Below are 24,427 nucleotides of genomic sequence, written 5' to 3' on the forward strand. Positions count from 1 at the left end.
GAAGTTAAACAACACAACGTTATTGAAACACGGTGAATTTTATGGCAGCAGGCTTGGGGCAACTGTTAGGAAACGCAGGCACACCTAGGAATATAATGTATTTAAGAAACATCAACGATAAGATTTTGTAATTGGTGAATTATTAAACGAGCACAACGCACACTTGGGTGGAGCACTGCGAAAAGGAACAGCTGAAAGCAGGGACGGTGGTGTGGGGACAAACACCTGGAACATCGCATCCCGGGAGACAGTGGCTTGCAGGCCCAGCACCTCAGCAACAGAAGGGATGCATCCAAATCAAATGTTTTTAAAAGTGCTTTCAGAAATGTTCTCGTATTAGGTTGACATATTGCTAGGAAATAGCTGCTTCTCCAGGACCTAACCAGTGAAAAAAATTAGCGACTCAGACAGCTATTTAAAGATAACCAGATTTGCAGTTACAAGTCACATTCTCCTTCCAACAACAGTCACGATGCACATTCCTAACGAGCCCTGCGAAGCATCCTTTAAGGAAGCCATGTAAATTGTCCAGCAGTTGCCTGGGTTTAAATAGCTTATTTTGATGTTGGTTTGCATGGACAAACTTTATTTTCTTAAGGAGAAGTCATAGCTCACCACTGGAGTATGTTGATACAACCAACACAAAGATAAAGCTCACCCTGCATTTAGTCCCTTCTTTTTGCCAGGCAGTGACGCAGTCTTTATTCATACCCATTTATTTAAGAAGTTCTGTTTTCAAAACAATTCCTTGGACTCTTTAATATTTATGCAGTTTTGTACTCATTATTCATCACCTCTGTCAATAACAGTTCTCCACTTCTGATGTAATTGCCATTGCCACAAGACTGCTGTAAGCTTATTAATTCCCAAAAGAGCCACGTGCCCACCCTGTGTCACCAAACCCGCATGCCTCAGGCCTCCGCTCCATTCACCCTATAGCTCATGCACCATGTGCCTCTCCATAAGCACAGAGCTCAAGATAACTGTCAGCCAGAGAGATGCGTTGCTTTCTGGCCTCCTACTTTTGTTCAGGGAGCACAGAGGTAGCAGAATGCACTGTCCAGTATTTTCCTTAGAAATGGCATTTTTAACATTTTGCTATTTTTTTCAAAGCATGCAAGCACACACACAGACACTCACAAACACAATACAAATTCTTAATTATTCTTTATTATATGCCGGTTTGTTTGAACACTGGCTCAGCTTCCCTGGAATAGTTTTTGGGATGCTGATCACCATCAGATCTCCGGTTCTTCAGTCAGCTGGAAACACAGCAATGACTAATAGAGCGTGAGTAGGGACATAAGTGCAGACATGCCTAAAGCTCCTAAAGAAACTGGTCCTGGAAGGATTATCCTTCCCAGACTTAAAAGCAGAGTACAGCTGAGGTCCATTCTCTCTCTGAAAACTTGTATTTCAGGAGTGTCACAGGTCAGACATTAAATAAGGATTAAGGAGCTGGGATTTGTGCTTTTGCATCTTGTTTTGGAGGATGCTACATGCCTCGTAATGTTCAAGGGCCTGCAGTTCTCCTAGCTTTGAGCAATGCTATATCAAACTAAAATACATCTTGAGGATTTGACGCTGTTTCCAAATCCTTTGAAGGGCAAGGAAGTAAAATGCCAGCTCTCATTCTCTACCTGTGTATCACAGCAGCATTACTATTGGAGCTCATCCCACAGAGGAGGAATTCAGGAACTCGAGTGCCAAGAGAAGGTAGATAGGAAAATTCCTTCACATGCTGCTGATACAAGCCATGTCTCAGAAGCACTGAAGAAAACTGAGGAGCATGCTGATGAGTCATTTCACATAAAGATTAATTTATGGTAACATGGGAAAAAGAAATAAAGACTTAGCTTGAGTCTGAGGTAGACAAGATACCACTGGTGTGTAACCTGAGATGCTGCTCTGCTCCTTGGAATGTGCTTGAAGCCCAGTGGCAGGCAGCCCTAAGATGGTGGGCCTAATGTAAATTAAAATGTTTGCAACACATTCCATCACATAAACATAGGAGAGGTTGTGACTAGTGAATTATTCTGCTGAGTAGCCATTGGACTTACCCAGTACTTAACCACTAACTGTTCTCAATTACCCATCATACTGCTAAGATTACAGGCCTGAAGATTCAGTCCCAGGATGCCTGAAGTATGGATTGCATTTTGTTATGGAGGTTTTCTAAAAAGGTAGCATACCAGGACAGAAAAACATAGAGTGGATTTGCAATGTTTTCTAAATACTCTATCAATTATAGATCAAGAAAAACAGGCAGTCATTTTTTTCTTTGGAAGAATATGTCAAATGCTGCAGCTGGCAGATACCTTGAAAATACGGCAGGCAAATTTAGAGAGAACTCTGACACTAGGAGTAAAAAAGTGGCAGCAATGGGAACCACAACTTGAACTGATATAAAATCCAGTTTAAAAAAATGCCGATCTGCTTTTAATCAGCACGTAATATTCAGAAAGATCACAGCGTAATGCTGGTTTTGGCTGTGTAATCTACAGGGGGATTATGTGAAGGGACCCTGAATTATTTTTATCTCCTGCAGCTTTCCACAGCTGTTCACCTCAGCATATACTCTCTTTCAAACGCCTAAGAAGCGCTTTAGAGAATAGTTTTGGGTTACAACTAATGTAAAAGAACCATAGTGCTCTGACTGATAAACTGAAATTCAAGTCAGGAAAATAAAAACCACACATTCATAACTCAAAGCTGATTTCTCCTTCTAAAGATCTGTAAAGTTTGTGGAGCTCTTCAGGTACTTTGAAACAACCACAGAAGCACAGTGTATCAACACTGGTATTCAGTATTAACTATGGCTAAACTATATCCGCAAAACATTCTCAGTAAGTACTGGTTTTAGTAAACAGCATTTTGAACAAATAATATTTTTATTTTATGCAACTACACAATAAATTCAGAGCACCTGGAACAATTTAATTATGTGTAATCTGCTGTCAATGGGTGTGACTTATGAGGGACTAACATGACCCTAAATGGCTTTGGTGACCAAAGTGATCCAGGTGACTTGGGCTTCTTCCTTGGCACTGTGATGCAGAGCTCTTTACTCTTCACAGTCATGCTGGATTGATTGGCCACCTCCACTGGCTATTTAAGATGCAGATTTTATTCTGATTTATTAGTGGTAGTGGTTTAGCAGTAAACACAAAAGTGCACAGAGCATGAGAGAAATGGATACACTTTAAATTGCTGATACTGTAGGTACATTTCACTTCAATTCATCTTCAGTTTATCTCTATTCCACCCACTACAGATGTTCTAATGAAAGTCAAACAAATTGCACTGTCAAGAGTACCCTCTTCCAGACCCTGCCTTGCAGGAGAAAGTCACACTTGCCCCCAGATACACAGCAACTCCCCTGCTAGAGGTCACAGCATAATGAGATATGCCAACAGAGCTGTCTTAATTAGTGCTTATCAGCCTGTCATTCCAAATGTGCCACACTAAACTACTATCCAAGTGATTTAGAAAATCCAGATAATTTTGACAGACACGAATTAGACAGACCTTACAAAAGCCCATCACCCCGAGAGGTGAGGCAGTAGCTCCAACAGTCAAACACAAGGATAGATGACAGTTGACTGTTGCCTTCCACCAACACTGCTGCTCTTTGTAAACAGCTGCCAAAAGCATACATTTTTAAAAGAGTCATGCCTTCTTTTTTGTTTGCAAGGCAACTGTTGTAGTTTGCACATTACTAGAAGTGAACAAATAATTACAGCAAGCCAATTCTGGGCAAAACTGTTTTCTAATTACACTAGAGCAATCCTGTTGGCCTCAGTGTAGACGTGCCAGTGTAAAACAGAAGAAAAACCACTCTATGCATCTTCCTACCATTTCTCACAACTATATATTCAAATGTTATTGATTTCCATTCAATGTTCATGCATTTATCAGGCAATATATATATGTGTGTGTGTGTGTATACTTTAAATATGAAAATGCATTATCCTCATTTCAGAAAAAAGGAAAGAGTTTTAAGACCTAAATACCCTTGAAAATAAGACACTGCAGAGGTTAAAACTCACTTTTTCAGAAAGCCTGAAATTTCAACCTAAGTATGAAAATCAGTTACTAGGTTTTCAGAAAAGTTCATCTGTGGAGGGGCTAAAATTTAAAAAATCTGGTCGTAACTGACATAGCTAATGTAACATAAGTAGCTGGAGACAAAATGGGAAACGTGTTGGACAACACATTGTTAAAACTTGTGGTTTTCTAAACAGTATATTCTAAATATATTGCAGGTACCCAAAAGCAGAGAATGGTTTTGAAACAATGGGGTGCTTATACTAAGCTGCAGAGAGACGTGGATATTCCTAACAAAGGATACATGTGGTTAAGCCACAGGTTTTCAGTCTGTGGATTTCTATAGTATCATGCACAAGTGGTAAGGAAGCTTTCCATACATCGGCCTGAATTCCCAATGAGTGGGGGTTTGCATCTGCAACGGAAACAATCTAGGACACTGCATATACACACACACACAAAAAAAAAAAAAAAAAGGCAAAACCCAGTGAGCTGAACTTCAGCTTTCTGCCACACAAAATCTGGAAAACAGTGAGCCTCACTAAACTTTTATATGCAGCATGCCCAGTCTCAGAACTGTGTTGCTCGAACTGTGCAGAAAGGCAGAAAGGAGTAGTTCTTGCAACAAGGATCACGCTGGTTTTCTTACATGCTTAAAAAACACATAATTACTGATAGTTTGCCGGTTATAAAGGGTCTTTACTAAACCAAAAAGGAGAGCAGAAGCATTATGCATGTATTTGAAGACTAAAAAGCTTCTCAAGAAGCTGCATAGACACTAAGATCCGAAAAGCAAATGGTCACAAGTGGGTAACTGATTTATCATGCCTTAATTTTATCATGCCCGATCTGGACTCTGTCTGCTAGAACTGTTATGGCTCTATAATTAAAAATTATCATGTTTTGTTCCAACATTCTTTTAAACAAAGCTGCCTTAATAAAGTTGGTTTGTAAATTAGGTGTGGACTATGACTCCAGCCCAGAAAGACAGAACCCTTTTTATCCAAGCTCCAGTCTACCTCCCACCCCCACATCCACCCATCCCCTGCGTATAGCGTTTTGCCTGTAAAATGCCTTCTGGAAGCTGTGTGTGTTGGGAGGAGAAAAGGAAAAGGTTCCTCAGCAAACAACTTGGCACAAAGTAAACTATACAAACTTTCCTGAAATGTAAGGGTATCTGTTCTACCAGAGGTAAAACCCACCTGCATTTTGAAATGAGCACACCACAAAACTCACTTTGCCTGTCTTGGGTAAAAGGATTATTTGCAGAGGCGATCTGAAAAGAGACAAGTCAGATCAGTCACTTCTCTGCATACCAGTGCTGTAGCTGCCAGCGGCCACTACCTAAGCAAACTGGAAACAGGACACCTTGTTATTTTTCCCCTCCTTCATTAATATTCCTATATGAATCCCCTGGGAACTGCCCGGAATGCATAGGTGTTACAGAACAGTGCTCACTGGTTCTTATTAGCATATGTAAGCATTAGAGCAGGTGCTTATCGTGGGTCCAGCGCAAGATCACTGCAGTCTTCTCCCCTAATTAGTAAGCATTTAGTGACTCTTGCATTAATTTTTATTTAAATTTTGCATCTTGAGAAAAAGTCATTTAGTCAGACATGCCTCAGCATTTCACTTCCAGCCATTGCAGCATTCTTTTGGAAGCAGTTTCACACAATTCATAGGATATTAACTGCATTTCTGAACTTGTTTTTAACAGAAAAGAGTCCACCTATGGAGCAACTGTAGGGTGGTATTTTAATAACCTCTTCTGCCCATCTGATCTGCGTACTAGGGGACAGTTCCAGGTCCAGGCTTACAGCATTAGGTGCTTTCACATCACACAACCGTCTTGAGGTGTTTGCATAGAGCTGGTGAGATCATGCTGAGCGCTGGGCACACTCTGATTCCATTCCTGTTTTGCTGGGCTGTTCCAGCACTGGTCACAGCCTTTGTTGCCTGCCTTCTCCACCAATTGTTACAGCCAAGTTTTAGCTGCACGTCCTTACTTATGCTTAGTGTCCAGACCAAACATCCCATGCAATCTCTGTGGCTAGAACACAGTCCATAAACATAAAGCCAAGAATTAACGTCTTAGCGAATGAAGGAGTTATTATTAGTCAGGTTACAATCGTGTTAAGACTTACAGTACTAATTAACTAATTATTGCAGCTCATTCAATAATGATACAATTAAAAGTACTATACACAGACCTATATGCCTTTCTCTGGTACCATGCTCACCCTTCCATTTGGCTCAAAAGTCAGTTACGTCAGTTGTCTTCAGGAAAACCAAGGGATGGTTATAGTAAGTTATCATCCCAAGTTCTCTGCCATGATTACAGTGCTAATGTTTATGATTTCCTCTCTTCCAGGAGGAGAACGATGTTGTGCATTTCTTCCTCCTCACTTTAGGTCTGCTTGGGGTAATTTTTATACATTTGCTAACAGTCTGTCATCTTGCTCCTTTGATGGCTCACAGTTCCATGTTATATCTCCATTTACTGCATGTTACAGGATTTACCTATGCTGCAGACTTGTTCTTTGATATCTTTGTTAACCCACAAAACCGACTCAGTCAACTTCTAGGGCTTAATTTCTTTAGTGATCTGTGGTTGACAGCCCTGAGGCCTCCATTACCATCTGGTGCTTGAAATTTCAAGGTCTCCACTGTTATCTTGTACTTGTATTTTGGGAGGCCCAAAATACCCTGATTTTTTTTTTTCGTCACAGCCTTCAAGCTATGGTTTCCAGCTAATTTAACCAATGTTTTATTAACACAGCCTAACCACCTGTAGCCAACATCTACTTGTTTTGGCAATATCACTGGTACATTACTAAAGTGACTTTATAACTGGGCAGAACACCTCTCATTTCTTAGTTTATCCAAGCATGACCAAAAAACATCATGCAAGGCTGGCAGGAGAAAGCCCTATTAGAGGACACTAAATGTTTGGTTTTTACACACTCCACAAGTGTACATATAGGAGCACAGGCCATGCACAAATCTGCCTAGATACAGATTGGACTAGGAAATAATGTGTTTCTCTATCTATAGTGACACATTTATCCTTTTATTTCTGTATGTATACAACTATATATGACAGTAACTGTCAAGCAAAAGTAACTATGAGGAAGTGTTCCTGGATGTCATTACACAAAACTAGCATAATGGAATAAAAATACAAAGACTCATAGCTTATCATTGGAAAACGTTATTTTTGTGTGTTCGGAGTTTCAACATCCGATACCAGAATTCCTTTCTCATTCCCGTCAGCAGCACTCCTGGGTCAACTTGCTTAACTAACCCTTGCTTCATTGCTATACCACTGCTACGTTAGTTTTTCTATATTACCTTCTTGAGAGGGCCAGGGAAAGAAGAAAGTCTAGAACTGTGAGTTTCCATTAATTTCTTTTCAGTTACCTAGAAAGGAAGTGTTGGTAACTTGACATATGGGAAGTATGTTAAGCTTAAAGAGCTGTGAACTTTGGATAGTTCGGAAAAAAATACGGTTAAGTGGGAACAGCTGTTCTGCATGGAACAGATCAGCTATTTTAACACGAGAAAGTCATCTTCCCGTTTAACAGAGGTGGCAAGCAGAACCAAGAATCTTTCCTTTAAACTTTTTAGATTGTATTTTTCATTGTTTTATTTCTGTAGTTTCTGTGACCCATTAATAAACACCAGAGCCTTTTTAGGCAACTTAACCAGTATTCCACTGGAAAGTTGGCAGCTCGGAGGGGACATACCAAGGGCAGATGCTGGCACTGAAGATGAATTTGGCTATTTTACTTGATGTGCGGGCATCGTTTAAATGGGAACTGTTTTATCAGTTACTGTATTATGGAGGCAAAATTCAGGAAAGGAATCTGTTTCTGCAAGGGGAAAGTTCTTATAAATTGATTGCTGATTTAAGAATATAGCCAAAGCTCAGAAGGAGGAATTTCCTGTAGCTATGAAAAAAAAACCACCTGGCTACCAGGCAAAGAATCTAGCCTTGATCCCTACTAAGTCAGTAGCAAAACTCCTGCCAGCTTTGATGACAGTAAGACTGTAACCATTAGGGGTTAAGCAGCAGTATATATATAGATTTAATACATGAGGAACATCCAATCTGGAATAATTATCATCCCTCTAATAAGGGGTTCAAATTGCAGTGATCCTGACTCAACCTCTCATCTGTCAAAAATAGACAAATAGAGAATTATGGATTTCAATGCATCTGGCTGCTTCCTATGAAACCAAAGTCCTGCCCACTCAGCTTGGGTACAAGCGATCCCACAAAGGGTGCCACATTTTGTAAGAAGTTAGGAGACTGTCCAAGGGTTGTCAGCCAAAATCTCCCTTCCCTACTGTTGTTATATAATGTGCTGTTAGCATCTGAGTGCTCCTGCTACTCACACAGTTCCCAAATGCGCTCAGTCCTTACTCAGGCAAAGTCCCTTGAAGGCTGTACGAAGCTTTGCCTTTGGAATGACATACTTGGGGCCTTCTGTTAACATAAGAGACACCATGCCAGTGTATATTAGCATACAATGCTATATCAGTAGTGTACTGCAGAAATACACCCCCACCAAATACAGCCTCATTCTTGAAAAACTGTCAGTGGTGCAATGCAAAACAGCTGGGACTACGTACAGTTATTTGTATTTATTTATAAAGAATGGAAAATAAAGGGCAAAAACTCGTGAAAAATATAAGTTGATCAGTGATTTAGAGTTTTTGCCAGCCTCTAAAATCTTAAGCGCGTTAAAATAATGAAGAAAGATCAAAGATAGATTATTTTCACTGAGCGGTGACTTCAAGAGATGGTAAGCATTACACTTCTGATGGAATGGCTGACTTTACCAGTATCTCCACAGGACAGAGGGAGTTCATCCATGCAATCAGCTACCAGAGGCTTGGAGGACAGAATTTACAAAACGGAAGACAATCATTCCTCTTGTAAGCACCAGCTTATCAGTCTTTGGGATATATGCAATAAAAAGATTTTAGTGCTTAAAATGGGATGTAGCCTTACAAAAGGACTTTAAACTAAAGCTGCACTTCAAATAACTTTGCTCAACTGCTGCCCAACCCTAGTTTCCAAATGTTCCACAGCTTCCTTGATTAGCTGGAAAGCTTTCCTGCAAGTGCACATTTTTGAATACCCCATGTAGTAACCTAGTCTTCACCGAAACAAACAATTCAATGCTTAGTTCACACTTGTGCTTGGTTGGGATCCAAAACTTTCAATCATATAGGACTGTTCACATTGGAAAAGGCCTTTAATATTATAAAGTCCAACCATTAACCTAACTCTGCCACGTCCATCACTAAACCATGTCCCTAATTGCCACATGTATACATATTAAAATATCACCAGGGATGGTGACTCTACCATGTCCCTGGGTAGCCTGTTTCAATACTTGAGAACCTTTTCAGTGAAGAAATCTTTAATAACATCAACCTAAACCTCCCCTGGTGCAACTTGAGGCCATTTCCTCTTGTCCTATCACTCATTACTTGGGAGATGTCATTAGAGCCTCACTTCATGTAGTTGTAGACAGCGATAAGGTCTCCCCAGGCCTCCTCCTCTCCAGGCTAACAACCCCAGTTCCCTCAGCCCCTTCTCATAAGCCTTGCTCTCTAGACCCTTCACCAGCTTCACTGCGCTTCTCTGAACGTGCCCCTCTTGTATTGTGGGGCCCAAAACCGAACACAGGATTCGAGGTGTGGCCTCACCAGTGCCAAGTACAGGGAGTCGATCACCTCCCTAGTCCTGCTAGCCACACTATTTTGGACACAAGCCAGGATTCTGTTGGCTTTCTTAGCCACCTGGGCACACTGCTGACTCATGTTCACCTGGCTGTTGACCAGCCCCCCCAGGTCCTCTCCCACCAGGCACTTCCCAGCCGCTCTGCCCCAGCCTGTAGCGCTGCCTGGGGCTGGTGTGACCCAAGGGCAGGACGCAGCACTGAGCCTTGTTGAACCTCATACAACTGGCCTCGGCCTGTTGGTCCAGCCTGCCCAGATCCCTCTGCAGAGCCTTCTGCCATCAGGCAATGCTGAGCCCTGGAGAACGCCACTTGTGACCTGTGACTGGCTGCCAACTGGATTTAACTCCATTCAGCACCACTCTTTGGGGTCAGCCTTCCAGCCAGTTTTCTACCCAGCAAAAATGATGCTCTTCTGCCCAATTTTCCTAAAAGTCTTGCTCCTGTAGACATTTACAGCGTCTTGAACACTGACAGGACTGGGACTGTAGAAAATGCAGCTGTGGCCATCATGTTCTTTAAGACATTTGCTTGCTCCCTGTGTGAGATGACATATGGCAGTAAACACCACAGGAAAGGTTCAGGCGTGTAGGAACACTTTTCACTGCTGAGCTGTGCCATTGTGAAGATGAGATTAATCTGAGAAGGGAGAAGTAGGAGCACAATATTGCCACCTGGTGCAATGGTGCTAATCAAGGGAGAACTCCCTCTTGCCCCTGCTTAGAGCATTGATTTTGCATCTTACAAAAGAATTGCAGTTTTCAGTGTTGGGATGGGCACCCCTCTTGGTGCACTCACAGTCAAGTTCAAACACACTTGTCCTTCTGACCCCATGAATCTCAAATGCTTTTCTCGACTGCTTCCAAAGAGTAGAACACAAATGGTGGGTAGCCCTCATCAATGTAGCCATTAGCCTAATGGTTAAGGTATTTTTTTCCCAACAACACAGGAGCCACCACCACTGAATACCTAAACCGAGGAGGGAACCAAATCCAAGCCTCTCATTTTCTAATTGTTAAGCTAGTATACAAGAAATTTCCAGCAATTCCACTTCAAACAAAACTTCTCATTTCTCTGTAAGAAAGGATGTCAGCACCCCTCTTCACAGCTGAGGTTCCCAAGTGGTTAGAAGTGCCACTGCTGCTCTGAGGTCAGAACTGGTCCAGATACTATACTCACTCTATTCTGAACGTCTCCTAATCATCTAGCTTCAGGCAGCCAGGGTCTGACCATGCTGGATTAGACTGTGCTCTGCTCAGCCTGCTGCTTCTTCTGGATCACATTAGGAGGTGCTTAACTTCCCATGGAGCCTAACACGGGTTCTGGATTCCTCTCCTGTGTGTAATATCTGACACATAATCAGAAACAGATCCTGGCCCAAAGCTCTAGCTAGCCCAAAATGGAGAAAAACAGATTGGCTGACATTCTGCCAGGGTTAGACAGGCATACTGCTACCCATGGGATGACACAGATGTAAATTAATTTGGTCCCAGTAATATTGCTTGTAGTTAAAACATTCGGTTGTTTATAACAAAGTTATAGAAGATATTACGAAACTCACGGGTCTTTCAGATACTTCACATCACAACAGCAATTAATGTTTCTGCTTAGATGTTTTGATGAAGCCGGAATTACAGCACCATGACAGTCAGCTCTTATGATAAGACAAAACTTCCCCAACAATTAACTTCTTGAAATGTCTGATGTACCACGGTCAAATAAAGGGACCCCCCCCCCCCCAACCAGACAACTTCAAATAAATATCCTGCTAAGTACAAGAAACCAGATTGCCCTTAAAATAGGACAGATTTAAACAATTTACAGCTACTGAGGATCTTTGCTCCTGAGTATGTAGAACTGAGAATAATGATTACTTTCTTTTCTACTCCCTCCTTCACAATTCATTTTCTTTTGATCTTTCCTAAGGACTGATAAGAAAGCAATTGTCTCCTAGGGTAAGTGTGCAACAGTCACAGCAATCCAGGGCTTTTCTCAGCAAAGGAGAAAAAAGAAGCTTTGAAGCTACCTACAGCTTTAAAGAATCTCCTTCTATTAAAAATGGGGAGTAAAAAAAGCCTGACTTTGCAGCTGGATATGCCTGAGCTGGTTAATAAAGTGATAAAATTAATTTCTAAGACAGATGAGGAAATGCACTAGGAAATTATTTGTATCAAACCAAAGAAAGAATACATTTAAACCACTGTGACCGAGCAGATTTATGTACCTATCTAATTTTACCTTCTCTGTGCCCCATTAAGTTACTGCAGTAAAGAGTATTACATAAATACCCTGATCTGCTCAGAAATTAGGGCCTGGACATAGAAACCACCAGGGTGCAAAGAACACAGGCAAGCTCTCGTGGACTTAACAGTAGGAAGAGGATAATATACTATGGTCTGTCTTTCTGCCTCCACTTGCAACCCCACACTTCTCTTGAGACTATGCACTTAGTTCCTGAATTTGTGGCAATTATTCTGTCAAGGCTGAAGTAATTGAACCTGAGGTCATCTAAGTCAGACCTTTACCTGTTCCAAACTGGCAGAACTCTTCTTACTTCCGCCAAGCTAGGATAGCCAAGGGTGTATGAAAGTGAGACGGGTAGGGTTTCTGGAGAGCTCCTTCCTCTTTTGCTATTGCACACATCCCTCCCATAGAATACATCCATAAACAGCAAACTCTCCATCTTGGAATTAATTAAGTTTTCTGTCACTGTCCTAATGTGCTGGAAAGCTGTTCCAGAGTCTTTCTACTCTGTTGGTTTGAAAAAATGAAGTAAAAGGGCACTTGAAAATAGCAAAATAACACTGGAATGAAAGAGGGTCCAAAAAACTCCATTAAATCACTTGATTTTGCTTCCAAAATAAAGTCTCTTTTTAGTAGGCATCAGCCCAGCTGGTACTTAACTTTTAGTAACTATTGCCATTTTTGTAAATAGACTGAAAACTGATACTATGTCTTATCTAAATTCTTTCAGATATTTTAAATGTAATTGAGACACCTAAAAATATTTCTCCTGCCTCACTTGTTGTTTGAAGATACATGACCATATAAGGGGCCGATTGCGATTTGATGTGTTACTGCATGCTAGCAGTGCCAAAGCAGCACATCTCTTTGCCTCCAGCAAAGTCATCTGCTTAACCTGCTCCACAGTGGATTACCTTAAATCACATCGCCTTGCATTTGCCTCATACTATACGTAGACACACAGATATTTAACTCAGATTAGCAAATAAACTGATTGTGCCTCTAAACCTTTAGACAACAGATCTACATTGAGTTTAGCACCTCAGGTCAACTGCTATGATCTGTGTTTCAAGAGAAGGCAGTAACTCAGCCTCTTCTTCCTAGATTAGGCCCAAAGAAAGGCTACTAACAAAACTGCTGAAAGGCAGGCGCACTGCTAAGCAAAACACACAAGCTGACTACTGACCCATGGGATGAATGAAAAAGGTTTGCTCACAACTTACATGCCATCTCATGATATCTCAGCCAGATGGATATGTTGGAATTATTTTATGAAGAGCAGAAGTTGAGGCTTTCTGAGAAGTATAGCTGCAAGGTTATGTTGCTTTGCTGCTGCGTGTTGTTTTGCAGTAGAACGGCTGCTGCATTCTTTCCAGTGCCAGTAAAGCTACAAAATCTGGTGCATGAAATAGAAATCTTCATCAATGCTATATGTTAGTGGCATGACATGCAAAAGCTAGATTGTTTAAACTACAGAATAAGTACCAAACACTTGCAAAAGATTGTGACAGAATTAACCAGACAAAAATAGTTTCCCGGGATCTGAAGTTGCAATGGCAGCCACTTAGCTGAATGCAAGTGAGAAACAAGACACGTGATCATTCGTCCCAAATAAGTAAGGTTTTACCAAGTAGAAGCTAAAATTAATATTAAAGTAGTGCTTGTTTAATAGTATTACATTGTTAAAAAGGCTGTAGGGTTCCTATTGCCCTTGTTAAAGATAGGGTTACTACGACTGGTTTTGTCTTGCTGTACTTGAGAACCACACGGTGCTGTAACAGCAGCTACCAGGCAACGGCATCATTTGCCTCTGGTGTGCACTTTTGGAGCACCATGATGATCACAGTTAAAATCCCAGTCAATTCCTGTTCTTCTAAGATATGTTTTTCACCTTTTGCTCAGCTCTTAAGCAAAGCCCTGAAATCTCACCTGCCCTTGGAACTTCAGCGTGAGGCTAAAGCAGCAATTTCAGCTTTGCCTTCCCAACGCTGACCTGCCTCCATTCCCTGTCCTGCAGCAGGAAGAAGGCAGCCGGGGCAGGAGCTGCAAAACCTGGGGCCGAGCGGGCTGAGGGCTGCTCACACACACGCTGAGGTGGGGGGAGCTGCCCCGCTCGCCAGGCAGCTCTGGCAGCGGCACCTTCTCCGGGCCTGTGGCCAGACCCTGCCCCATGACCAACACCCACCTCCCACAGCACCAACGTGTCCAGAAAGAAGTAAACCCCAAACCCAACTCCGTGCGCTCTGGATGCCACCAGACACGGCCCTGGCCTGCTCCCCCCACCATCCGGACCTGTTTCGGCCTCTGGCAGCCCTGGCCTGTGACCACCATGGCGGGCGCCGCCCCCCCCCCCAGCCCCAGCCCTCCCTCAGGTGCCCCAAGGCCTCGGTGAGGGACAGGCCCCCCGGCCTCAGCCTCGCTGTGTGAGAGGCTGTGGCGCCGAGGAGGGGGTGGGTTTTTTTTTCAATTTTGAAGGCGCAACGCTCCACAGTTCATTTTTAATAACGCGGCCGGGGTCGGGCGGCAGGCGGCTTGGCGGGGCCGCGCCCCGGAGGCAGCAGCGGGACGGGCTCCCCCCGCGGCCGCCCGGGGCGGGCGGAGGGGGCGCTTGCCCGGGCGGGCGGGAAGGAGCGCGGGGCGGGCGGAGGGGGCGCTGCCGGCCGTGGCCGCCGCCGGCGCCGCAGGAAGTCCGCGCTTGGCCGGGGAGGGGAAGTGAAAGCGAAATGCGCAGCGTGTGAGGGTGGGGAGGGGGCGTCGCCGCGCCTCGCCGGGCCCCGCGGGTCTGGCCGCCGCGCCGATGTCCCACGGGGCGCCGAGGGGGCAGGAGGAGGAGGCGGCCGCGGGGGAGGCGGGGGAGGAGGCGGCGAGGGGCAGCCAGGCGCGGCCCAGGAGCCACCCGGAGCCGGCGGCGAGCGGCGGCAGGACCCAGGGCCGGCATGAGAGGAAGCGGAAGAAGCTGGAGGCGCAGCAGCTGCAGAAGCTCCAGCACCTGGAGTCCTTGTAAGGGGCGGAGGGGGGGAGGCGGCTCGGGGGCGCGCAGGCCCGGGACCCGCCTGGCCGCCGCCGGGCGCAGAGCCCACCCCGCCGCGTTTGGCTTCCAGTGCCGCCCGGAGGAGCCGTGGCTTTCATTCCCCGGCCCCGCGGGGGGCAGGGGCTCGTTCCCCGCCGGCGGCGGCCGCTGCGGCTCGGTCACGGTGGCGAAGCAGCCGGCGGTGCCCCCGCCATGGCGTGTCCCCAGCCGCGCCCCCGCCCCGGGCCGCAGCGCCGCTGGCCCGGCCGCCTTGTCGCCGTTTACTGGGGGGAAAATGGGGCTCCTGCAGGTGCCTGGAAGTTCGGAAGTTGCGGCGTAGACACAGAAGTTGTTCAGCCGGTTTCCACTACAGTAGATTAAAAAAAAATTGTTAAAAAGGTGTGCGAGCGGCCCAGCGACTCCAGCAGCAGCCCGCGGTGCTGTAAAAGCTTTAGGCTATTTCGTTGGAAGGGGTTTAACGGGATAAAAAGATCCGAAATTTTACTAGAACATGATTTTTGCCCTTTCCGAGCAGAAGTAAAGATCAGTTCGCTATGAAATGGGCCTTCCAGCTGCACAGGTGGCTCCATGGCGGTGGGTGTGTGACTGCATGGAGCACAGGCACGGCCTCGCCGCTGTGCAGCACCGGCTTGCTTGGGTTTTCATAAAGGCCACCTCTGCTAATTGAGAAATGCTGCAGGAAAGGTGGTGCTTCGGTCAGTAAGGTTCAGTCTTCAGGCTGAAGCCACTGAAGAAGGTGAAATTGTGGTATATTAGGTGTGGCGGGCAAAGCTAAGGCTTAAGGAATGGGCTGACTTCGCGTTTCCAGCCGAGTATGGTTCAGCAGCACTGGAGTAAAGAGACTGGCACCAGTGGGACTTGGGGAGGGTGCTGTTTGTGCGTTCGTGGTGGCTGAAGCTGAATTGGCTGTGCCACACGTCCCTGTAAAGCAGTGCGATGAAGGTAGTTTTCTCCCACAAGAATGTGAATCTGAAGGGTGCTTGTAAGAGGTGTGGGGTGATGCGACACTGTGTTGCCTCTGCTTGCATCCAGGTATCTGCTTTCTGTTATAGTTCTTGATGATTAGTGGTAGAGTAAAATACAAGAGGAAGTTGAGGTGAAGGTTTTAGGTCTATACCATTGAAATACTGCATTTTCTTAATTTTTTTGTCTATGTTAAGCTGCAGAGTAACAATATTTCTATTGCTTTTCAGCTATGAGAAACCTCCCCCAGGGCTGATCAAGGTTAGTAAATATGCTGCAGTAAATTTTAGCACTACAAGGGATTTTCACACAGCCTGTCTTTGCGGTGATTTTAAGTGTCCATGCTACCTATATATATAAATTACAGAGAGGAGTAGGTGGTGCTGGGGAAAAACTCTCTATCTTCTCAGTTACCTGCTGACCTCTTTGACTCGGTGAATTCAGAGTGAAATGCTCAGAATCAGACAGGATGAGACCAGTTCTTTCACCACCTATGTGTGCATGCAGAGAGAGAGAGGAGTCATGGTAAAGCAGGTTTTCAGTTTGAATGACATTTTCCAGAATTCTTCCCCACTGGTTGTGCTCAAACATTTGTGTAAAAGTACTTTCAAAATGATCTAAAATTTGGCAAAATTAATATACCTAAACCTTAATCTAGTGCTTTTAACCTAAAAAAATACTGCTCTGTGTTGTAAAAGCTGTTTTTAACTGTTATGTCTTGTTAGCAGGAAGAGGAAAAAGAAGTCTCCGCTTATCTGTTCAGTGTTCATTTATATTATTTAAATAAATAAATGATTAAAATAAATGGGAAGGAATGGAATTAGTAAGGCAATAAAGCTCAGACTAGCAAGTTCAAGGGAATAAGGGGAAAAAGAAAATTACTTAGTGCTGTTAAAAGGGTCAGGTATTTTAGATACTTTATGCGTTACAAGAAAAATAATTGTTACAGGGAAAATAGGTTCCATATTAAGCAAAGGCCTGCACACTTGGAGTATTAATTTTTACAGAGTTAAAAAAAAATACGTTATCTTTACTGTCCTTATCTTTTTCCACAGGAAAATGAAACAAAACCAGAAGACTGCATACCTGATGTACCAGGCAATGAAAGTGCACGAGAATTCCTGGCACATGCCCCAACAAAAGGGCTTTGGATGCCTTTGGGGAAAGAAGTCAAAGTCATGCAGTGTAAGACTGAAAATATTCCAGATGTCATTGGACCTTCATATAGCCATCCGTTTTCTCTGGGGGAGGGCAGCATGTCTGGTGGACAGATGACAAGGTCCAGGTAGATTGACATCAATTTGATATAAAGGCAGCCAGCATCTTGAAGGCTGTGATAGCTTTGAATTTCATGACGTTACTTTTATTAACATTATGCTTGTATCTCTCTCTCTGTTTCAACAAATTGAAAATACTTTGCATAAATACTTTTTTGGGTTTTTTTTTCCTTCTGATCTGGCTGAGAGGTGCAATTCAATGCTGCTTCTTTTTTTAAAGGTTGGAGGTGTAAACGTTACGGACACAGAACAGGAGATAAAGAATGCCCATTCTTTATTAAAGGCAATCAGAAATTGGAACAATTTAGAGTAGTGAGTACAAATACTGTAGTATTATTGCTTGTATTTTTTAATACTGGTGATGCATAGTCTTGCAAGTGAAGACTGTTAGATGATGCTTTATTAAGGATTTTTCCTCTGTCTCTAGTATAATATAGATGCCGAAAATCTCCTAATAAAGAAAAAGCTACAGATGTGGTTGGATGTTTGACTACTTTGCAGAAAATCTACTCTTCAAGAGGAAAATTAGTAATTTTTACATTTAAATTGGAAATCTTCAAGAGCCTGTTTCAAGCATTATATTCAGTTTTTGTGATTAAAATGTCAACGTAACAAAAAATGTTTAGTCAAGCTTGAGCTGCCCACATTACAGCTGCTTCAAGCCTTCCGCTTTCACTGAACAACCACATCATGAAGCCTGTTGTCTAGGTCTGTAATCCAGTCATTGTCTATAAGTCTGATCTCTTGCTACATGAGGTTACATCTTGGTTCTGCAGATTCTTTCTGCATGATTTCTCTAACTTTTCCTGTTGCTCTGCGTTGCTAACCTGTATTTCAAGCTATCATCATATTGTGTCTTATGTCCTCATTTCTATTCTTGAAAAATGTAATCTGGTGTCATTCTGTCTAGATTCTGGATTCATACTGGTTGTATGCTACTGCAAAGAGTATTTTTAGCCCTCTCCCTTGACCACATTGCCTCTATTCTTCATTTTTCCTCAGGCTTCTTCTCTGTTGCATCAAACTCTTGCTGTATGTCCAAGGCCCTTCATGACACCTTCCTGACATCTTTCATTTGCTGCTGACATTTTAATTCCCACCTCTGGTCAGCATCTGATATCTCCTCTCTATTGAACTTACTTGCTTAATATTCCAACAGAAATGATTGCCCTGTTTTCTTGCTGCATTCTTGGGTGGCGTGAACTCACCATAAATGTCTGGACAAGTTAATTTTCTGTCTCCTTTCACAACTCCATTTTGTTGCAATGCCTGTTTAATTTAAAAATAACCAATTTAAGAACAAGTAATGGTAGCCCGTAAAATGCTAGGACAAGTCCAACTTCATTATCTGTTTGTCTCCTGTGCCTTGCTCCTGTATCCCTGTGTGTTTGTATCCAAAATTTTAAAATATGCTATGAGGGCCCATTATTTTGAACTTCCAATATTCCGTCTGTATCTAGCTATTCCTATAGTATATGTATGGGGTTCTCTTGGTTAACTGCAGTTGGAGAGGAAGAAAGGTAGTATACCTAAGGAGAGTCCCCTCCACTGGTGATGTAACTGGATAAGCTTTTCCTGAAGTAAAAAAAACAGTTCAGATTAATGATGTTAAATCTTGAGAGTATATTTGTGCATTAAGAGCTTGCTAAGCGTATTTCATCTTTTGATAAAAGCCTCTTGCATTGCATTGTTTTGATTTATTTTTTTAGGAAATAAAACAGTCAGTGTTAAATAGTCTTATTTACCAACACCGCATTTTCTGTTTTCCACTTTAAAGGCACATGAAGATCCAATGTATGATATAATAAGGGACAATAAACGTCATGAAAAAGAAATGAGGTAAGTGTGTCTCTGTAGTAAACTGCATTGTCAATTTGGTTTTGATTTTGATGACATGATACTAATATATAGGTGAAATTTTGATATAAGCTTACCCTTGTCTCAGAATATTTTTTTAATGGTAGTTTATTTTCTCGGAGAGTAATGCATTTCTACTTTGTCAAATCACTTCAGTAGTACTTCCTACCTCTTTAATTCTATTAGCTTCTATATTTTTTTCCCCAAACAAAGTTTAAACAAGAGTTGTATTCATTTATGCCATAATATTCAGGTACTTGGGTTTAGTTTTGTTTTAAGCCTAAAAAATCAGTGGGGTTTGGTTTGGTGGGGTTTTTTTTCTTTCACTGACTTCACTGAGATGTTTTCTAAAATTTGGTACATCAGAATGCCTTCAGTAGACATGAAAGGGTAGATTTAGAAATCTAGTTCTAGGTACTTGGTGTTGTTCCTCATGTGAGGTTGTTACTTGTTATATAAGGCAGCAGTTTTTAATGCGTTCTAGAAAGAACTGCATCAGTGAGATAACTGAACAAACTGTAAGTAGTCCATAGAGAGTACTGATGCTGCAGGTGTGTTGCCTTTTTTTTTTTTTAATTAAAAAAAACAACAAATCCTTGGAAAGGATATTGAAGATGACAATAAAATAAGCAAATAGTTTGTCCCTATTTGCCAGTAATCTATGAAAGTTCAAAGGGAGAGTGCCTGTCAAAAATGCCTCTGCATCTCGTGTAGAGTCTCCTCTGTCAGCTTCACTGATACCATCCCTGTATCAGCACGGTAATGAATGCCGTAATATCATAATCCCGATATGCACGTGTATGGATAACCATAGAACAACTTACGGTGGTCTGGTGGTAGCTGTTGCCTCATTATTTTGGCAGACATAAGTATTGGCCAATAAGCTATTCTGCCTTTGATATCCCGTGGGATGGAAATTCCCTGAAAACAGAATATATTTGTCTCAAAAGAGGTCACTTTTATCAGTCTGTGAAAACTGTAACAGGAGTGCAATTCCGCAAAAGAGGGAGTGTTCCTCTGCCCTTTGCATGCAGCTTCTGTTTCTCAAGCTAGAAAGGAAACAGATGAAAGCTAGAATAAGTAATTGCAGGTAGAGGAGAGCTAGGAAGGTTTCTTAATCGTGTTTTTTAAAATCAGGATACAGCAACTGAAGCAGCTCCTGGAGGACTCTACCTCAGATGATGATGATAACAGTGATGACAGTGATGAGGATGATGAAGATGGCAGCAGCTCCTCTTCCTCAGAATGTAAAGATAAACACAAGAAAAAAAAGAGAAAGAAGGAAAAGAAAAAAAAAGAAAAGAAGAAGAAGAAAAAGAGAAAGCGTAAATCATCTAAATCTAACGAGAAGTCGGAATCTGACTGATGGCAGTCAGCTGCTGCATGCTGATTGACCTCCACTTGTGAACTGCAAGGGAAGATCCAAAGAATGAGGAAGAAACCACCAGGAAGGGCTTTATTAAACTCAGAGCATACAGATGGAAACGTACAGCATCCTACACTGGCTGTCCTCTTCTGCCCCTCTGCAGTGCTGCAACCAGAAAGAAGAGAGCTGCGTTAAACAATACTCAATCAACCATATCTTTGTACTGTAGAACCTGCGTGTGCTAAGGGTCATCTGTCTTGGTCGGATTGCATCTCTGCATTGCCACACATGAATTAGCAGCAGAAAAGAGCAACACCAAGGCATTGCCAACAAATCTGCAGAACTAGCAGACTGTCTAATGAAGTGTCTTTTCTCCATGAAGTTATTTTATTATATACAAAGCCTCATTGTAATGGGACTGCGGTTTGCACCATGTGGGGCACTGAGAGTTCGCTCACAGTGCTTATAATAAGCAGGTTGTACTGTGGTTGGTTTTTTTTTGCTGCATGCTGCATATGTGCTGAAGTTCAGTGTACTTATCCTAGCACTGGCAGCTAGGGAAATAAAAGAGCACTGCTGAAGGGGGAAAAAGTTAATCAAGGGGATTTACTTTTAAGACAAAATTGCAGTGTCAGCAAGACTTGGGTTTTTTGTGTAGCAAAATCTCAACATCACCACCATTACTATGCACAGTTCTGCAACACCCAAAGCATTCTCCAAACCATAGAAGTGGAAGCCAAGTATATAGTGAAGTTAAACATCTAACATCATTAAAGAGGTAGTGGGTTTAGTTATTTTAAAAGGTTTTTTTTGTGTTAGAAGTGAAGAAGATTAATTTCTACATACACTTCAGTATCAGTTGTTTTGATACATTTGAGGGGTTTTTTTCCTTTTAAAAAGGCTTGGGGAAATAAATTCCAACTTTTTTATGTTTACTAGAGGGTTTTTTTATGTAGTAGTATTTTATGGATCATCCCACAAGAATATTAAATAAATACAAAGGTGTTCAAAATAGTTTTCAACTATATGCATGTAAGCCACAGAACAGTAGCTCTTGTAAGCAGGAAGAAGTGAAAGTTTTGTGTATGTAATTGACCTTGCGGACTGACCACACTTGTCTTTTAAACAATCTTGCAGATGCCACTAGAAAGATTGAGATAGCTCTAAACTGTGTTGGAGTAAGCATCTCTTTTTAAACCTCAAGGTACAGTGGTATAAAGCTGTGATTTGAGGACCTAGATGATATACATTGGTACTCTGCAAATGGAGAAGGAAAAATAGATTTGCTTTGAAAAGACTAGGAAGGACTTATGTAGAACTTATAGTCTCTGTGCTTATGCTTAAATTGAAAAAAAAACCCAACCCAGCATGATAAAACTTTTGACATTAGTAGAGTGAACATTAACAGTGAAATCAAGGAACCATACACTAAAATGCATTTAAGACTTACTTTTTTTCTCCTGAGAGCTTTGAGAAAGAGGACAGGGAAAAGCACACATTAAAATGTGTTTCCTCCCTCCTACGTGTCTAAGAGTCATTTAGTAAAAATAAACCCCTGTTCCTTGCCACCCATTCACAATATGTTCTGGGGAAAACCAAAGTAGCCAAGGCCTACTTACAAAAAGATTCTTTGTCTTATTCAGAGCTTGAATGTGGGCTTGTGTTTTATCCTCCAGTATTATTTAGCAGATCTCCCTGTGATAGGATTTACTGGTGACTCCTGATAGTTACCTGTATCATCATCAGCAGCAACAAATTCAAAGCTCCTGGCTCTTTCACCAGAAGAAGATTTGACAGCTGAAGTAGCATGAGGAGTGTTATAATGGACTGGTTCTCTGTATTGCCGCATTTGGTGCTTGGAAAATCCGTGTGTGGTGGTGATTGGTGATTGTTAGACAGATGCTGGAAGCCACAGCTATTATTCACCTGATGCATGCCAAGATAATTCTTATTCAGGTTTGTCCAGAGCAGAGGTAACCTAAAGATCTTTTCAGTTACTTCAGCTTTTAAGATTCTTCTGAAGTTTAGTTTAATATAAACATGTTCAGTTTTTCCTTAGTCTGTCATCCCAGTCCTTGTTAATGGGTTCTTCCCATGTTGCCTACCAGGGTTTACTATTTGAACAATCAAGAAAAATACCATAAAAGCCCATTTCTAACTTACATCAAATGCAACTTAATTGTTTGTTTTGAGACACCAAATCACTGTTCTGTGCCAGACTAAAGGTCTGTTCAACACCAGTGTCTTTTTTTCACTCATGGTCAATAGCAGATGCCTACGCAGCAGAGCAGTGCAAACTAGTGGCATTACTTCTCTCATTCCACTGAAATGCTGTGTCAGCCTCTGCTGCTTGTAGTGCAGGTACTTTGAATCAGGTTGTTGTCCTGGTTTCAGCTGGGATAGAGTTAATTTTCTCTTCAGTAGCTGGTACAGTGCTGTGTTTTTGATTTAGTATAAGAACAATGTTGATAATATACTGATGTTTTCAGTTGTTGCTAGGTAACATTCATACTAAGTCAAGGACTTTTCAGTTTCTCAGGCCCTGCCAGCAAGAAGGCTGGAGAGGCACAAGAAGCCAGGAGGGAACACAGCCAGGACAGTGACCCAACGGGTATTCTGTACCATGGAATATCGTGCTGAGTACATAGACCTGGGGGAGTTGGCTGGGGTCTTGCAGTCATGCCTTGGAGACTGGCAGGGCATCAGTCAGCAGGTAGTGAGCAATGGTGCATCACCTGGGTGTTTTTCCTCTTTGGTTTTATTAGTCTCTCTCCTTTTCATTACAATAGTTGTTTTATTCTACCATTAAATTGTTCTTACCTCAACCTGTGAGTTTTACCTTGTTTCCAGATTCTCTTCCCCATCCTGCTGGGTGGGGGGAGTGAGCAAGGAACTGCACAGTACTTAGTTGCTGGCTGGGGTTGAATAGTAACAGTCTTGGTTTAGTATTTAGCAGCCTCGGGTATTTTTCTTTTACATCCAGTCACCACCTGTGAACTTTTCAATTTCCTTAAGCAAGAAACTCTGCAGTGTAATTAATAATGTGTGAAGAAACATAATTTGCCTTCACGCTGCTCCCTATTTCATTTCATACACTGTAGTTCTTGTACTGGAAGGTAGTGAACAACTGATTCCTATTTGTTTTCCCCATATCATTCCCAGTTCTATAAATCTGTATCATATCTCATACATAAAGATTTTAGCAGGCCTTTACTGAAACTCGTGTAAGTAGAACCAGTTTCAAAATTAAAGCTAACATTTTCAATAGAGCAAGATTTCTAGTACTGCTGACTAGCAGCCAGTGCTTTCTTGCTGAAAAGCACTATTCATGTCATTGTTCAGCATTTTAAACAATGCCAAAGCTGGCATTCAAGAGACTCCAGGTCTTTTAGAAATAGAGACACTAGAGATAAATACCAACACCCATTGATATTAACAGAAAATTATTCTATGTAGAAGTATATCCAGAAAGCAGGATAGAAAGCTACAGTCTGGAACAACTGATTAGCCTTTTTTAAAATCTTAACCATTGGACTAGTTAATGTTTTTGTTCAGACAACCAATTCTTTTTCCCTTAGTAATCCTTGCCTTCATTGTAGATACATATATTTGTTTGAAAGCTCTGTTGAAGCCTGAGTGGTAGTAATAGCATAATTGTATAGTCCCATGAATCTAAGTAAGTGTGAAATGCAGTAACAGACTTCATAGAGAATACAGCTTCACAGGCCTTCAGCTCCCAGATCCAATTATATTAATAGTCTGACCCATTCTTGTTAGAAAGTTTATTTTAACAAAAATCCTGACATCTGTCTTATTTCTTTGTCCCTGAAATTGCTTGGGCATTATAGTCTTGTTGACTGAGATGGCTGCTGGCAGCAAGTCAGAGGAA

General features: G+C 42.2%; 1 protein-coding gene across 1 annotated transcript; it reads left to right on the forward strand.

Moving 5' to 3' along the window:
• Positions 1-14,739: 14,739 nt before the first annotated feature.
• On the forward strand, positions 14,740-21,706 carry RP9 (RP9 pre-mRNA splicing factor). Its single transcript, XM_040591963.1, has 6 exons — positions 14,740-15,044; positions 16,269-16,299; positions 17,094-17,223; positions 17,536-17,627; positions 19,093-19,154; positions 20,310-21,706. The coding sequence occupies exons 1-6, from the start codon at positions 14,842-14,844 to the stop codon at positions 20,536-20,538; spliced, it is 747 nt and encodes a 248-aa protein (XP_040447897.1). The 5' UTR covers positions 14,740-14,841; the 3' UTR covers positions 20,539-21,706.
• Positions 21,707-24,427: the final 2,721 nt, after the last annotated feature.

This window comes from Falco naumanni, chromosome 4, assembly GCF_017639655.2.
Source record: "Falco naumanni isolate bFalNau1 chromosome 4, bFalNau1.pat, whole genome shotgun sequence".
Taxonomy (NCBI): Eukaryota; Metazoa; Chordata; class Aves; order Falconiformes; family Falconidae; genus Falco; species Falco naumanni.

What these genes read in the sequence shown, in the direction of transcription:
- RP9 (XM_040591963.1), top strand. Translation starts at nt 14,842, where the DNA reads ATGTCCCACGGGGCGCCGAGGGGGCAGGAGGAGGAGGCGGCCGCGGGG. An exon ending in CTCCCCCAGGGCTGATCAAG is followed by an intron (nt 16,300 to 17,093) that starts GTTAGTAAATAT and finishes CTTTTTCCACAG; the next exon opens with GAAAATGAAACAAAACCAGA. An exon ending in CGTCATGAAAAAGAAATGAG is followed by an intron (nt 19,155 to 20,309) that starts GTAAGTGTGTCT and finishes TTTTAAAATCAG; the next exon opens with GATACAGCAACTGAAGCAGC.